This window comes from Lithobates pipiens, unplaced genomic scaffold, assembly GCF_037356315.1.
Source record: "Lithobates pipiens isolate NorthernLeopardFrog02 unplaced genomic scaffold, aLitPip1_a1.2 Scaffold_18, whole genome shotgun sequence".
Classification (NCBI taxonomy): domain Eukaryota; kingdom Metazoa; phylum Chordata; class Amphibia; order Anura; family Ranidae; genus Lithobates; species Lithobates pipiens.
In genome coordinates this window covers 106,141,259-106,157,138 of record NW_027507758.1, presented here as the reverse complement: position 1 = coordinate 106,157,138, position 15,880 = coordinate 106,141,259, and the positions used below count along the sequence as shown (strand labels likewise).

General features: G+C 42.6%; 1 protein-coding gene across 2 annotated transcripts in view; it reads right to left on the bottom strand.

Moving 5' to 3' along the window:
* The window catches only part of PELI1 (pellino E3 ubiquitin protein ligase 1), a 111,766-nt gene that overhangs the window by 24,094 nt on the left and 71,792 nt on the right, over nt 1-15,880 (bottom strand). For both annotated transcript variants that reach the window (XM_077485972.1, XM_077485973.1), the window contains exons 2-3: nt 10,416-10,556; nt 1,024-1,153 (exon numbers count right to left, since the gene is read on the bottom strand). In XM_077485972.1, coding sequence (XP_077342098.1) covers nt 1,024-1,153; nt 10,416-10,486 — 201 coding nt within the window. In that variant the 5' untranslated portion in view covers nt 10,487-10,556. The remainder of the gene's footprint in view (nt 1-1,023; nt 1,154-10,415; nt 10,557-15,880) is intronic.

The following is a 15,880-nucleotide window of genomic DNA, read 5'->3' as shown; positions in this document are numbered from 1 at the left end:
CAGGCACATGGCAACCTGACAAAAGACACCATAATATACATTATTCAAAAAGTTATCATTTTGAAATCAAACAACTGGCTTCTTGGTGAAGTTTGCTAAATACAAGCACTCATCTGTTGTGGCTTTACCTAAACATTAGAAGAGAACCCCTAGAAAAATAACAAAGGTTAACCACTTCAGCCCCTGAAGATTTCCCCCCTTAAATGACCAGGCCATTTTCTGCAATACGACACTGTCGCTTTAACTGAATCGTGCGTCCTTGCGACGTTGTACCCGAACAAAATGTATGTCCTTTTTTTCTCACAAATAGAGCTTTCTTTTGGAGGTATTTGATCACCTCTGCGATTTTAATTTTTTGCACTATAAACAAAATTTCTTCATCAGTTTAGGCCAATATATATTCTTCTACATATCGCAATAAGCGTATATTGATTGGTTTGCGCAAAAGTCATAGCATCTACAAAATAGGGGATAGATTTATGGCATTTTTATCATTTTTTTTTTACTAGTAATGGCGGTGATCTGTGATTTTTATCGGGACTGAGACATTGCGGCAGACAAAATCAGACAATTTTGACACTTTTTTGGGACCACCACTAAAATTTATACAGCGATCAGTGCTATAAATAGCCAACCACCGGTGTGGGCGCGCTCCCGAGTTCAGCATTTGTGTCCGTAGACACGAATGTTGGACTTGAACCTGCCTCCCGCATCATTGGATTTGATTGACAGCAGCTGGAGCCAATGGCTGCACTGCTATCAATTAATCCAATCAAGAGCCGGGACTACGTGCAGAGAGGTAATACGCATCTCTGCCGAGGGAATTAAGGGGTTCAGGTAAATAGAATGGGGGGGGGGTGAATAGGATGCATTAAAGGTGAAAAAACGCGAGGGTTTACCACCCCTTTAAAGCAGAGCAACAAATAAGTCCATGAGTGTGGTATAGAAACTCACACATCTTTGGAAACACAAAACATTTGACCGCTTCTATTTGGGAAACTAAATAACAATATGTGAACTTACCTTTGCTGCCTGGGGAGTACAGGCAATGTGAACAGTACTCGGCTTCACCCCATTGGCTTTAAGTCTCTTCAATAAAGCAAACCTGCTTTTCCTTCTTCCTCTGTCCCCATTTGGTAGAGAGCCATTGTACCTGGAGAAAATTAAAGAACTACTTTAATTCTACATGAGAGTCTAAAAAAATAGTAGCACAACTGCAGAAAATATGCTACTAAGGAAATATATAAGAGTTTTGTACATATTTTCTTTGCGTAAAATATATTGTATCTATTTAACCATTACATATTTATATTATATGTAAACTTCAATCCATGTATCAGAGTCTGAGGTTTCTATAATGCAAAAGGATCCGTAAAGCAAGCCGCTTTGCTATGTTGTCTCTTTAGCTAGCACATAGAGATCCAAAAACCTTATTAAATGTACATATAAATGAAAGATTAAATATAATTAGAAATAGAACAACAGTTTAAAAACTTAAGTAAACATAAATTTGCCCCCAATTCTTAGGGTACCCATTCCTGGATAACGTCTTTCATTTAATAGTACAGTTAATCTTCATGCCTAGCTGCCCCTTAACAAAACTCCCCTATCCCCAACCCTGATGCATGCTTACCTCAATTTAGCTGTATGCTGTAATGTTAAAACCCAGAGGCAATCTTCTTTCTACTGGCAGTATCTGTGAAGTTGATCTCCACACACCTCCATAGGACCATCTGCTAAATATCTCTTGCATCAGGGAGGACCAATCAGAAGTTTATGAGGATCAACTAGGCAGTCATAGCCAATAAAAAGAATATTGAAGTAGCTTCTGAAGTAGGGAAGGGCAGATTAGTTTTGTTGAAGCGATATTTAACTCAGAAACAAAAATGTAATCTAATGCAGCTTACCAATCCTTGAAAGGTGTTGTAAACCCTTGTGTTTTTTCACCTTAATGCATCCTATGACGCCCCCCCCCCCCCCGCCATTTTACTCACCTGAGCCCATTCGATCCCTTGGCGAGGGACACGCTCATCTTCTCCGCCTGGGGTTCTTGGCTCTTGATTGGATAGATCGATAGCAGCGCAGCCATTGGCTCCCGCTGCTGTCAATCTGGTGTCCTAACTGATCCTATGTGCAACACCGTGGCAACTGTAGATTAACACAGAGGTTAAGATGGCAACTTCCTTGGCTGTAAAGGATAGGAGGGTGTAGTTCCACTTTAATGCTGGCCTTAGACTGGTAAAATTTCACCATCCGTCTTGTTTGTGTAGTTGGAAGAATCCACTGGTTGAAGAAAAAATGTAATGACTATGACCAGCTTAAGCAGTTACAGCAATTTTTTTTTTTTTGCTTTTTGTGTTAAAGGTTGTAATGAATAAAAGTTGACCAGTCTAAGTACTCCTGTCAGTGATAAACGGTTTGGCTCAACCATCTATCAATTTTGCTGGAGAGCTTGGTCTATAAAAGGAAGTCTTTTGAAAATCAGTAGACTTACTGGCCAGATCACCTAGTGTAAATAAAAGCGCAATTAAAAAAGCCTAAGAAAAACAAATGAAGCCACCACATCTATAAACTGGTGAGCTGCAATAAAATACGATTTTGGTTTTGGGTTTCATATCACTTTAAGAATGACTTGGCAGGAACGATAACTGTGTTTTATTTTACATGTATATCACAAACATTATGCAGGACTTTGGGGAACACTGCCCATTGTTCTATGTCCCTGCTTCAGCTCAACATTTCAGTAAACAATCACTGCTTCAAAAAACAAAACAAAAAAAAAAAAAAAAAAAAAACACTTGAATCATTATCTATTACTAACACATAAGACATTGCTTAGATTCCATTGCTAGTTAGCAAAACCTCAAACAAGGGATCTCTTAACACACAGAAGTTCAAACTGGAAAGGCACTGTCACGGGCACTGTCACAACTTTGAAAGAAGAACTGATCTGTCAGCACTAACGATGAGCTCCGGCATGTTCGGACAGCCCACGTGCAGAGCCCGCCAGGAAGTCAGCACTGCGCTAATCACAGGAAGTGAGACATTTCCCGATCTCTGCAGCTGCGCATAGGGACAACGTCTCCCTGCCTGTGATTAGCGCAGCGCCGACTTCCTGGTACGCTCTGCACGTGGGCTGTCCGAACATGCAGGAGCTCCTTCTTAGTCAGCACCAGCCAAACAGCTACTTTGGTGAAACATATACGGAAACCATTTTCTTGCCAGGGAATTCGTAAAGCAATTGCCTAGCTGATCATGATGATTCAAAGACTTCAAATAATTTAGGAGTCACTGACTGGGATGAAATATGCAAATCAAGAGTTATCACGTTTCTCTGACTTCATTAGCCACATCCCTGTTCTAAATCGGTAACTCTAGTATGTGGGCCAGAGGAGGAGGACAGGTTTTTCAGATGTAGGTCAACTTTTGTAGGCTCCATATTTCTTTCAATAAATATTTCCTTTTGTTACTTTAAAAAACTATATGTGTGAGTGAGTGAGATAGATATATAGATATATATATATATATATATATATATATATATATATATATATATATATATATATATATATATATATATATATATATATATATATATCTATCTATATATTTTTTTTTTTATAAAGTTACGCAGAGTTTTTTATTTTATGACTTCTATCTAGATTAATACGATTTTCTGTGCAAGGCTGGGTTCACAATATTGCAAATCGGATGCGGTTTTCTCCACATCCAAATTCACATGACAGAAGAGTGTGACCGGCTCTCAATGAAGCCGGTTCACACATGTCCGGGGTGGCCGCAGAGCTTAAGAGTCCTGTGCGTCTTTGGCTTAGTTTCAGGTCAGAATTCAGCCTTTAATTTGGACCTGAAATGGTGAACGGGGACCCTCTGCTGCGACCCACTCCACACACAGTGTGAACCCAGCCTGAGGCATCTGTCATATTTGAAAAAACAATCTCCTGAAGAAGCGGTATATATTACGAAATGTGTCAACTTAACCCTTTGCTCGTCCCTGATGTTAACCCCTTCCCTACCAGTTATACAGTGATAATTTTTTTAGCACTGATCACTGGTCCCCAAAAAGTGTCACTTCGTGTCAGATTTGTGGGCTGCAATGTCGCAGTCCCGATTAGAATCGCTGATCGCCGCCATGACTAGTAAAAACAATAAAAATTAAGACCATAAACTTATCCCATAGTTTGTAGAAGCTATAACTTTTGAACAAACCAATCAATATATGCTTTTTGGATTTTTTTTTACCCAAAATATGTAGCAGAATACATATTGGCCCAAATTGATGAAGAAATTTGATTTTTTACTTTTTTAATTGGATATGTTTTATAGCCGAAAGTAAAAAATATTGTTTTCATTTACAAAATTGTTGGTCTATTGTTTATAGTGCTAAAAAAATTAAAAATAAAATGCAGAGGTGATCAAATACCACCAAAAGAAAGCTCTATTTGTGGGGGGTGGGGGGAAGGGACATCAATTTTATTTCTGTACAGCATCGCACGACCACGCAATTGTCAGCTAAAGCAACGCAGTATTGCAAAAAATGTCTTGGTCATTAAGGGGGTAAAACCTTAAGGAGATGAAGTAGTTAAACAAGGCTAAAGGAATTTACATCTCAACTGAAGTCATGTTTATTATTATGAAGCCACATGTAAAACATACGTAAATTTAATTATATGCTTTACAACCATTTCCACAGGCTTTGCGTTAGCTATATGCTTGAGATTTGGAAATAGTGTTCTAACAGAGAGCAGCAGTAGATATTTTCAGTGTACATGCCCCCTGCCCAGTCCAATTAACAAAGCTGTAAAGCAACTAGATTTAGATGATACACAGAGATAAAAGAAATCCTCCTACAAGAGTTGGATCTGCTTATCTGTGGCCCTCGCCTCTCTACAGTCTTTCAAAACACACATTTTACACAGCATCTGTCAGCGGCAAAAAGCAGGGGGCAGGGACATGACATCACACACTGCAGAGCTAGAGGCCAGAGCTCCGGGAAATCTGACAGCTGATTGGAGGGAAAGCCCCCCCCCCCCCCCCCCCCAAGAAGCCAAGTCTCCTGCTGGGGGGGCTCTCCCAGGAGGCTGAGGTGTTGGCTTACAGTTCTGTGTGCGACTTATTTAGACAGCAGAGAAATCAGAGTTCCAGGCTCAGTGGCGGCCCATGCACTGTGGGCGCACGGGTGCCACCCATCCATCCATACGCCCGGCCCCTTTCAGGACATATGAATTCCTATTGTGGGGGTGGTATTTTTTGAAGCACCTGATTAGAGCCAGAGGCTCTAATAGGCTTCAAAATAGCGTGGGCGTTAGGGATGGCTGCACCGCCGCAGCCATGCACCGGGGGGGGGGGGGGGTATTGCAATGGCTGCATTTGATGGGCACAGTGAGGCTGCAATTGATGCGGGGAGATATATATATATATATATATATATATATACACACACACACACATATATATATACACATACACATATATACACACACATATACACACTAGGTAAAATAAGTATTGAAAATATATTTCTAAAAGGTGCTATTGACATGAAATTTTCACCACATGTCAACAACTCATGCAATCCATACACACAAAGAAACCAAAATAAATACGTTCAGAAAAAGTTATGTGTAATACAATGGAACGACAGGGAAAAAGTAGTCAACTCTGGAGCGTCTACCCATTTGCCCTAGAGTTTTATAAATTTATCTGGGCACCCCTATGTTCTCATTGCACAACTTCATTTACAAAAGAGTAAGTTGGGGGAGCCATGGAAATCCATTTCTGCGATATCAACTTTTGTGCTATATACAACAAACGAAGAATTGCCGTATACATCTGAGGAGTATAAATCTCTTCAGACACCCCAATACACATATCTTGGGCTCCAAAGGGACATTAGTTCCAAACACCTTATTAATAGTATCCAAGACTAAGGTCCACTATCTAACAAACTTAGGACATTTCCACAACATATGTACCAACCTCCCTTTCACATCGTAGGCATAAAGGATTACTTAATTTACACTCAGATGTGCATGTTAACCAACTGAATATATAAAAGCCAATAATAAATGTAGGACATACACTTGCAATTAGTAGCTACATTTTATGATACCACACCTAGAACAATAAAACTTTTCTACAACACAATCATAAGTATCATCTAAAAATTAAAATCTAGAGAAAGGCAGCAATGCACAAACACACACCTGAACATGGAGATCCCCAAGCAAAAGGCAATCTTCTTGGTTTAAACTTGTAAATTGTGTATTGCCCCTCCAGTGGATCCCTACTTTATAAAAAAGTCCTCAAGCCTTTGTTCCTTTTAAACATTGCTGACCTGCCTTTGAACATGTAGACCTACTATCTCTAATACTTTAACTCACTGAAACCAAATATACAGATCAGGAAAGTTATAGAAGTCCTTCTATCTACTTATTCCCATCACAAACTCAAAATCATCGAATTAAAAGCATATGGGGCATACCCTACTATCTGTGTGATGTGTCCCTTATTCTGCCATCCACTGGTTTAAATAGAAATATTCCTCCTTGGATCCTCCCCCCTACCTCTGCAGCCATAATCTTCCTGGGTGGCGTGGGTTAATAAGAGTTTAGGGAGCTGTAACAATAACTCATCAATAGTACCCAACTATGCCCACCCTTTCCGCCCATCTCCTCCATACAAAGAAGCCGTACTACTATTGCTTCTTTAAAATGAAACACAATCTATGCATGGAGGTGACCCTTTTAATAATCTGTCTGTCCTCCATTCCTGGGCAGTTTTTATTCATTCATTTGATGAGTGCCCGTCAAAGCACAATGCACACCAAGTTCTTTTAACCCTCATCGCACCAGAAGATTGGGGCAGCAGGGGTAGGAATCAGAGGAGGAAGATTTGTACTAAACCAGGAGACCGCAGCACAAGGGACACATTACACATACAGTAACAACCCATGTGCTGATATATATAGATTTTATTAACTAGTAAAGCTTAGGCTTAAGGGAAGGTTCACACTAAAGCAGAGACTTGCATTTTTCTTTAGAAGATAAAGGCAACTCTCCACAGGGGCACTCAGAAAAACAGTGGTTCGCATTTTCAAACTGCAGGGCATAGCAGTGCAGAAAAAACAAACAAAATCAGACATGTTGGATTTTTCCACATCGCCCACAACTGACTGCGTGTACCTGCACTTCTATGCATGGCAGCTGAGCTGTGACAAGTCTGTTAAAGCTTAGAAAAGAAAGTGGAAACAGTGCCTTGTGTTGTAAAGACGCAAGGCAGCGCTCCCCAGCTGCGATCGCCACTCGAAGAGAAAAACAAAGTTGCAGTGTGAACCTCTCTTTAAAGTGAAGCTCCACCCAAAAGTGGAAGCTCCACTGCCTCCCCCCCCTCTCCGGTGCGACATTTGGCACCTTTTGGGGGGTTAGGGGGGAATGGGTACCTGTTTTTGACAGGTACCTTCTCTTACTTACAGTTAGCAAGTTCAGCCCCCCTCCTCCTTCCCCCACAGTCGAGCCTTTCGCAAAGCGAAATAAGTTTGCAGTTCACTGAGTAATATAAGTATTTGTTCCCCAGGCAAATCACGACTTTGTACTTGGTGGAGAAACCTTTGTTAGCAAACACAGAGGCAAGATGTTTCTTGTAGTTGGTTACCAGGTTTGCACACATCACAGGAAAGATTTTGGTCCACTCTTGTTTACAGATCTTCTCTAAATCCTTAAGGTTTCTTGGAGGTCTCTTTGAAACTCGAAGTTTCATCTCCCGCCATACATTTTCTATAGGATTAAGGTCTAGAGACTAACTAGGCAACTACATGACCTTTATGTTCTTCTTCTTGAGCCACTCTTTTCTTTCCTTGGAGGTGTGTTTTGGGTCATTTTCAAGCTGGAAGACCTATCTACAACCCATTTTCAGTGTTCTGGCTGAGGGAAGGTGGTTTTCATCCAGACTTTTACAATACATGGTCCATTGGCCCCTCAATGTGGCAAAATCTGCCTGTACCTTTAGCAGAGAAAATGCCCCAAAGCATCCTGTTTCCACCTCCGTTCTTAACTGTAGGGATGGTGTCCTTAGGGTCATAGTCAGCATTTTCTTCCTCCAAACACGGTGAGTCGAGTTATTGACAGCTCAATTTTGGTCTCATCTGACCATAGCACTTTCTCCCAAACCTTCTCTGAATCATTTAGCTGGTCATTGGCATGACTGTACATGTGTCTTCTTAAAGGAGGAGGACTTGCTGTGTTTGGAGGAAGAAAAATGCTGACTATGACCCCAAGACCACCATCCCTACAGTCAAGCACAGAGGTGGAAACATTATGCTTTGGGGCCGTTTCTCTGCTAAAGGTACAGAGCGACTTTGCCACATTGAAGGGCCAATGAATAAGGCTATGTTTTGAAAAATCTTGGGTGAGAACCTTCTTCCCCCAGCCAGAACACTGAAGATGGGTCATGGATGGGTCTTCCAGCATGATAATGGCCCACAACATGCTGCCAAGTAGAGCTGCACAATTAATCGTTAACAAAAATCGTGATCTTGATTCAACCCCCCCCTCACGATCTCTATTGCAGTTTCCCGATTCTTTCATGTAACAAGTGTAGAGACTTCCCTGCTCACTCAGCTGTCAATAGAAAAAAAAAATGGGCAGTCTGTCAACATTGTGTATGCTAGTAGATAACTAGAAACTCTTTCTTCCTAGATCAAAGGCATAAACTTCTGTGTGTAAATGCAGGAAGTTTAACCACATAAAGGCTAAACCTTTTTCTGACACTTGTTTCTTACAAAGTTAAAATCAGTATTTTTTGCTAGAAAATTACTTGCAACCTCCAAACATTATTGTATTTCCACAGTGGTCTTTCAAACGCAATATTTTGGGAAAAAATACACTTCAATTAATTTAAAAAAAAAAAAATTAAACAGTAACGTTAGCCCAATTTTTTTGCTTAATGTGAAAGATGATGTTACAACACAAGTATTATGATCTATCCTCTAAGCAATAAAATTGTGATTCTCATTTTAGCCAGAATCGTGCAGCTCTACTGCAAAGGCAACAAAAGGAGTGGCTCAAGAAGAAGCTCATTAAGGCCATGGAGTGGCCTAGCCAGTCTCCCGACCTTAATACTATAGAAAATTTATGGAGGGAGCTGAAACTTTGAGAGTTGCCAACAGCCAAGAAAAATTCCTCCCGAGATGTGTGCAAACCTGGTAACCAACAAGGAACGTCTTTCCTCTGTGCTTGCCAACAAGGGTTTCTCCACAAAGTACTAAGTCATGTTTTGCTTGGGAATCAAATACTTATTTGACTCACTGAACTGTAATTTAAACGTATAGTAAATGTATCATGTGTTTTTTTTTCTGGATTTTTTGATGATATTCTGTCTATATAATTTAAAATACACCTATTATAAAAATTATAGACCCATATTTCTTTGTGTGTAAACTTACAAAATCTGCAGGGGATCAAATTATTATTTTCTCCACTGTATATACTGGGAATGGCCAAAAAATCCACAAATTTTGGGAGACCAATAGATCTTTACTGTTGTTGCGCTTTTATTTTTCCATTTTTTTTCCGAGGCCCTTGCCCATTTTCTACTGGGGCTTCCTTCATGAAAAACACAACCAAAACTGCTGTCAGACATATTAACCATGTGCTAATGGCAGCCAGGTGTCTAATTGCTTTGAAATGGATACAATCATTGCCCCGATCTGGCATCTTATCTTGTCCGCTATTTACAGTAATAGGCCATTATAATTTTCTAGACAGGATTGCTTTCTTTGCTATATAATTTGATATGTATATTTAGGCCGATTAGTCCATTCTTTTTGGAACGTGAATGGCCTTATAGAAATTTCTTTTGGACATTGTTGTGGATTCATTGTGTATTGTTTTCTTGGTGTATATGCTACCTCATTCTCACTTTTTGGAAAGATGTCCCTTTATATATTCTGTCTATGATAAACAGTTTCACAAGAAAAAAAAAAAAAAAGTTAAAGCGGTAGTAAACCACATTAAAAAAATAAAATAAAAACAGGCACCGGGGCAGTTTAGGTTATAATGTGCTAGTATGCATCGACCACCTTTAGTAAAGCGAAACTAAAGTCTGCAAAACTATTTTTTTAGCTTGGCTCCAATAGTCCATTGCCCACAAGGTCCCTTGCCAGTGTACCCTCTCCTTGGCTTCTTCTAGGTGCCGATCTTCACCCATTTTGACTGACCTGTGCAGGATGAATGAACTTCCCAGTCATCCCAGCTCACAAGCATTGTGCTGGAATTTATACCGAGCTGCACAGTGGCAGTAGCTACTTGGAACTAAACCAAATTTATACATCAACATCTACAATAAAGGCCATCCTTATCTGAAACAAGGATTGGGAAGGGGAAGAACACAGTACTCACCCCAGTACAATGAGCTCCCCATATTTCACAGGTGCCTTGGCGGGATGGTTTTCTTGATCGGGAGAAAACATGAGCGTGGCTGTTGCTTATACCCCAATCAGTCTTATCAAGAGTTTTGGTGCACCTTTTTCATTATTTTGCCTAGAAAAGAAAGAATAAACACATCATGAGATCAGTAATTATACCAATCCAATCGAATGATGGGGTACATATAAAAGACCAAGCCTCCAATAAAATTAGTACATTTCTATAATAACGTTTATTATTATTATTATACAGGTTTTATATAGCGCCAACAGTTTACTCAGCGCTTTACAACATGAGGGCAGACATTACAGTTACATTACAATTTGGTACAAGAGGAATCAGAGGGCCCTGCTCGTTAGCGCTTACAATCTTTAATCCTTTCATGACAGAATATTTTTGCCTTAAAAGTTTTCACCGTTACCAAACGCCTGGTTACAGCAAGTGTACATGAATATACTTCCATGTAAAAATAGGATTTTTTCCACTTACCGTAAAATCCATTTCTCTGAGTTCATTGACAAACACAGCCTTCCATCTTCATAACTATAAGGTTATATTGCCTCCGCAGGAGTAGGACCAGGCAGACCAAAAAAAAAAAAAACACTTGGCCATTCCCATGGGCCGTCCAGTCAGTATATAACCCCCTCCCTGCTCTAGATATTCAATTTAGTAGCAAGCAGTAATAGAAGTATCAAAAGAACTCCATAGAGGGGCGATTGCTGTGCCTGTCAATGAACTCAGAGAAATGGATTTTACGGTAAGTAAAAAAAAAAAATCCTATTTTCTCATTCGCTCAGGGACCTCCCAAAGCAGTGCCAACATGAGGGGTGGGAAAACGAAAAATCCCAAGCCTATACAAGAGCCAACCAAGCAACAGGAACTTCATCCAGGACAAGCTGGAACGCAACCTGAACACTACCCCTTCAAGAGGGAATAGATCCTCTAAACAGCAGCCTGCAAAAACTTGCGGCCAAAAGAGACATCCGCAGATCCCAACCCATTAATTTCGTAGAACTTGTGAAAGCGTACACCGACGACCAGTGGTCGCCTTGCCAACTTGCACAATGGACACATGATGACAGAAGGTCTAAGAAGCACTAAGCGCCCGAGAAGAATGTGCCGTAACAGGGACGGAGGCACCTGATCCCTGACCGAATAGCCCTCCATCCAGAAAGGTTCGCAGAAAAAATAAAATAAAAAAGACAGCCCCTTTTGTGGCACATCCACAAAAACCCATTCAGGGCAGATAAGGAAAATTCCTTGGAATGTGCTGACCAGGAACACAATGTCCTTATTCAAATGGAGATCCAAGGACGGAACTATGTAAAAAAAAAAGGGGCAAAGCACCACCTTAACCTGTGTAAGTTGAACGACAAGATAACACCACCCTTTTTGACACCCTGTAAGCGGAGGTGATAGCCACCAAGAAACCACCTTCCGAGACACTAAGTACTGGAATCTCCCGATTATCATGAGAGATAGAGAGGCTTCTGGAGAACCCAAAATAACCAAGTTCAGATCCCACAGCGGTAGAAGAACCGCACTGGTGGAAACAGACGTCTAACCCCTGGAATAAAAAAAGGTACACACCAGGAAGTGCGAAACCAGGAGACGCCGAAGAAGACCACCCAGGCCCACTCAAGGCCCATGCCTTCTACCCCTCCCTATCAGCAGTATCGGAAACTGCAGCACCTGGCTCATCATAGTCAGGCTGTTAAAAAACAGCAAGTCTAAAAACAGGATGGAAGAACGGTCCTTGGGACAGTAGGTCCTTGCTGAGAGGCAGTCGCCGAGCAAAGGTTGGCGACCGGGCACACCCGGTCGGTGTACTCAGAGCACCGGGACCCATCCGGAGCCAATAAAATGACTGGAATCCCCAAAACCTTGATTCTGCCAAAAAGCCACAGCAGAGGCTGGAGAGGAGGAAGGCATAGAGTAAATGTGGGCCACTAGAGCCGCCAGAAGATCCTGTGACCTTACCAGAAACCTTGGTACCGTGCTGTTGAGACAGGACACAAAAACAGATCTACCACAGGCGTGCCCCAGCGGAGACAAATATGATGAAACAAGGCCCAGTGAAGGGCCCACCCCATGGTCCAACTCCAACCAACTGAAGTATACGTTTTACAGTATTCTACTCCTGGAAAGCGTATGCCAGAAAGGGCCGTAACGAGATTCTCTGCCCACCGGAGGATACTGCCAACAGCCTATTTTGGCCCACCCTGGCGAATGATATAAGCCACTGCTGTTGCCTTGCCAGACTGGATCTCTACTGGGAGCCACCAAAGTCAATCCGTCCATGATCCAGAACTAGTCTGTTCGCATAAAGCTCCAAGATATTACTCAGTAGTACGGATTCCACCAACGTCCAACAACCCTGGGCACCCAGACAGACTGGACTCCTACATGCAGATCTGCAGAGGAGCCCACCTGCCGAACAGTAAATGAAAAAAAACGCAGCATGCAACTTCCAGAAAATTGCCAGAAGAAGAAACGCTGGCCAGAGCTGAAGGCCTGGTCAGGCTCAGATAATACAATGATCTGGCAGGGCCAAGCAGACTTCTGATAGTATAGACTCCAACTGAAATCAGTCAAGGTTTATATAAGAACTATGTTGCTCCTTGGAGTAGTCGAGGAGTCGGAGAAGATTGTCCAGGCAGCCCAGGATTGCAAGCCCCCGCCGACGTAACCACGCCAGATGATTCAGGACCAACACCTCGTGCATACCCGAGGAGTGGCGGGCAGATCCAAAAGGGGGAACACCACAGGCTCATAATGCTCCACACCCACAGCAAAAATGGAGGAAGTGCTGGTGTCGGGCCCATAACAGAATGCGTAAGTAGCATTCGTGATGTCGTTAGAAGTCAGAAAATCCCCATGATGAAGAAGGAGTGCCACCGCTTTGCGGACGGAGTCTATCCTGAACTACTGTACCCCCACAAGGCAGGCCAGGGCCTTGATGTCCAGAATTAGAGGTACCATGCCCTCCATCCTGACCAAACCCCTAAAACCGTTCTCAGCACAGGAACCGGGACCATCCCACTCTACAGCAACAGAGCTTGCACAGCCCCCCCATGGAGAACACCCAGCAGTCTGGCGACAAAACCATGAAAGCGAAAAAAACTCTTTGGAGGAACACAGCCGGAAAAACGATCTTATAACCAGACAAGATCAAGACGCGACATGAAGCCATTCAGAGTCGCCACCCAAAATACATGTCTCAGCACCACTGAGGAAACGGAGAGCTCAGCAAGAAGGGTAATTGCGGCCAAGTGGCATAACGGACAACTGCAGCACCTGGCTCAACAAGTCCGCCAATGCAGCAAAGACAGGGGGATTCTGCTCCCCCTCCAGGTATGTCAGCTGGACCTTTAAGAAGCTAGATTCCTCCATTGGAACTATGGTTGCCTTGAGCAGCCTAGAGACAGGGGGGTCCACTACTGGTGGAACAGTCGACTACTGAAGGTGGGGCCTTCAGGGGTACCTTACAGAACGTGTTCTTGGAAACATCCAAGACACTTTGGACACTCCCAGTCCTCATGGACAATTTGTCAGAATAAGAGGGAGAAGGGAACGCCTTCACGGCGCAAAACTGCTTATCCAAAAGGGATACCGGCACTCTGCCCCAGCCAACGCTGCATCCCCCATCTTGAAAAGGTTCTCGCACAGTGACAATAAGTGCGAAAAACCAGAGCCACTCGACCGAGGCCCCGCACAGGCAAAAGCCCCTTCGCAGACCCGGGGGCCCCTCACCGGGAGGACAGACCCGGGAGGGGACCCTCCCCCACACAGGGAGGACAGACCCGAGAAGGGGGCCCTCCTCCACAAAGGGAGGACAGACCCGGGGGGCAATCCCCCTCACAGGGAGGACAGACAGACCCGGGGGCTCCCCCCTCACAGGGGTGCGGCCCCCCACAGGGGGCAAAGACCGTGGCTCCTCACAGGTGGCACAAACCGTGGTCCCCCCACAGGGACACTGACCAAGGCCCCTCACAGTAGGCGGCCACCAGGCCCAGCAGGCCGCGGAAGCCACGGTCCAGCAGACCGCAAGAGCTGCAGCCTAAATTTTCGGCTGTCTGAGGAGCCGATGTGTGTGCCCGGCACAGTAAAACATTTACATACTAATCTCAAAGTAATGGAAGTTTTGTAGCTGCTGACTTAATAAACTGAAAAACGTGTGCAACGCCACTTTAAATGTATAAAAAAAAAAAAAAAAGTTTTCACAGCCAGATTCTTACAGAATAGGAAATTGACAACTGGAATCTGCAAAATTAGCTTTCCTTTTCTATTACCCTTACACAAGACTCCATCAGTCTACTAAATGTATATGTATTGTCATGATTTAATATCTTTTCATTCGTCTGATACATGAGCAGGATAAAAATGGATCGCAAATGAGGCTCAGTCCGGGGATGTTGCTTCATATTGCAAAGGAATATGAATTATAAAAGTAAGTATGAAAATTACAATTTGGGAAGTGTCAGATCCCAGATTAGCATCAGAGACAATGTACGAGAGCTGTGCTAGAGGTTATGTACTGGCTGTTCAGCATACAACTCTGTAACCTCACTTTTTAGGGGGTAGCAACACTACACAATGACACAAAATGACACGGTTATCGTTCAGCATCATAGCACATCAATGGAAGATGACAATACACACACAAGGATGGAGCAATGATGAGGTCAAGCCAGTTTAGAATCAAAATATGGACTTCTAAGAGAATTTTTATCAACACTAACAATACACCGTTTCATGAACAGCTAACAAAGCAGCCCAAAGGTTAAATGGTAGGGAATGATAGCCTTGTATTGATTCTCACCAGACATTACACATCAGCTAGAATGAACTGGGCCATACTCTAGACAAGAAAATCTGATCAATGTTGCGGGGCATTCGATTTCAGGGCACCCCAGGCACTAAGTGCTCACATCCAAACTGGCCCATGGAGGAGTCTGGGAGCACACTATCAAACCTCAGTGAAATTACTGAGAAGCCTTCATTCCCATTACCCAACATATCACCTGCACCTAGAAAATAGGATTTTTTGTACTCACCGTAAAATCCTTTACTCTGTAGTTCCCCGACTGACACAGCTCCTCTCAGATGGGTTGTTACGCCACCTTTAGGAGAGGACTAGGCATAACATGTTAACATGTAATAATAAAACTAGAATTTAGGTAACAACCCCACAGCCTGCATTGCAGCTTCAGTACGTCAACAAGCAGTATAACGTAAAGAAAAGGATTTTACATTGAGTACAAAAAATCCTATTTTCTCTTACGTTCACCGACAGACACAGCTCCTCTCTTAGACCATTGGGACGTCCAAGCCGTGCCAAAATGAGGAGTGGGAAAAACAGCATAAAACTTCACTCACAATGGCATGTGGGAACTTGTATAAACTTTACCCACAAAAAAACGAAAGTGCGTGGGAAA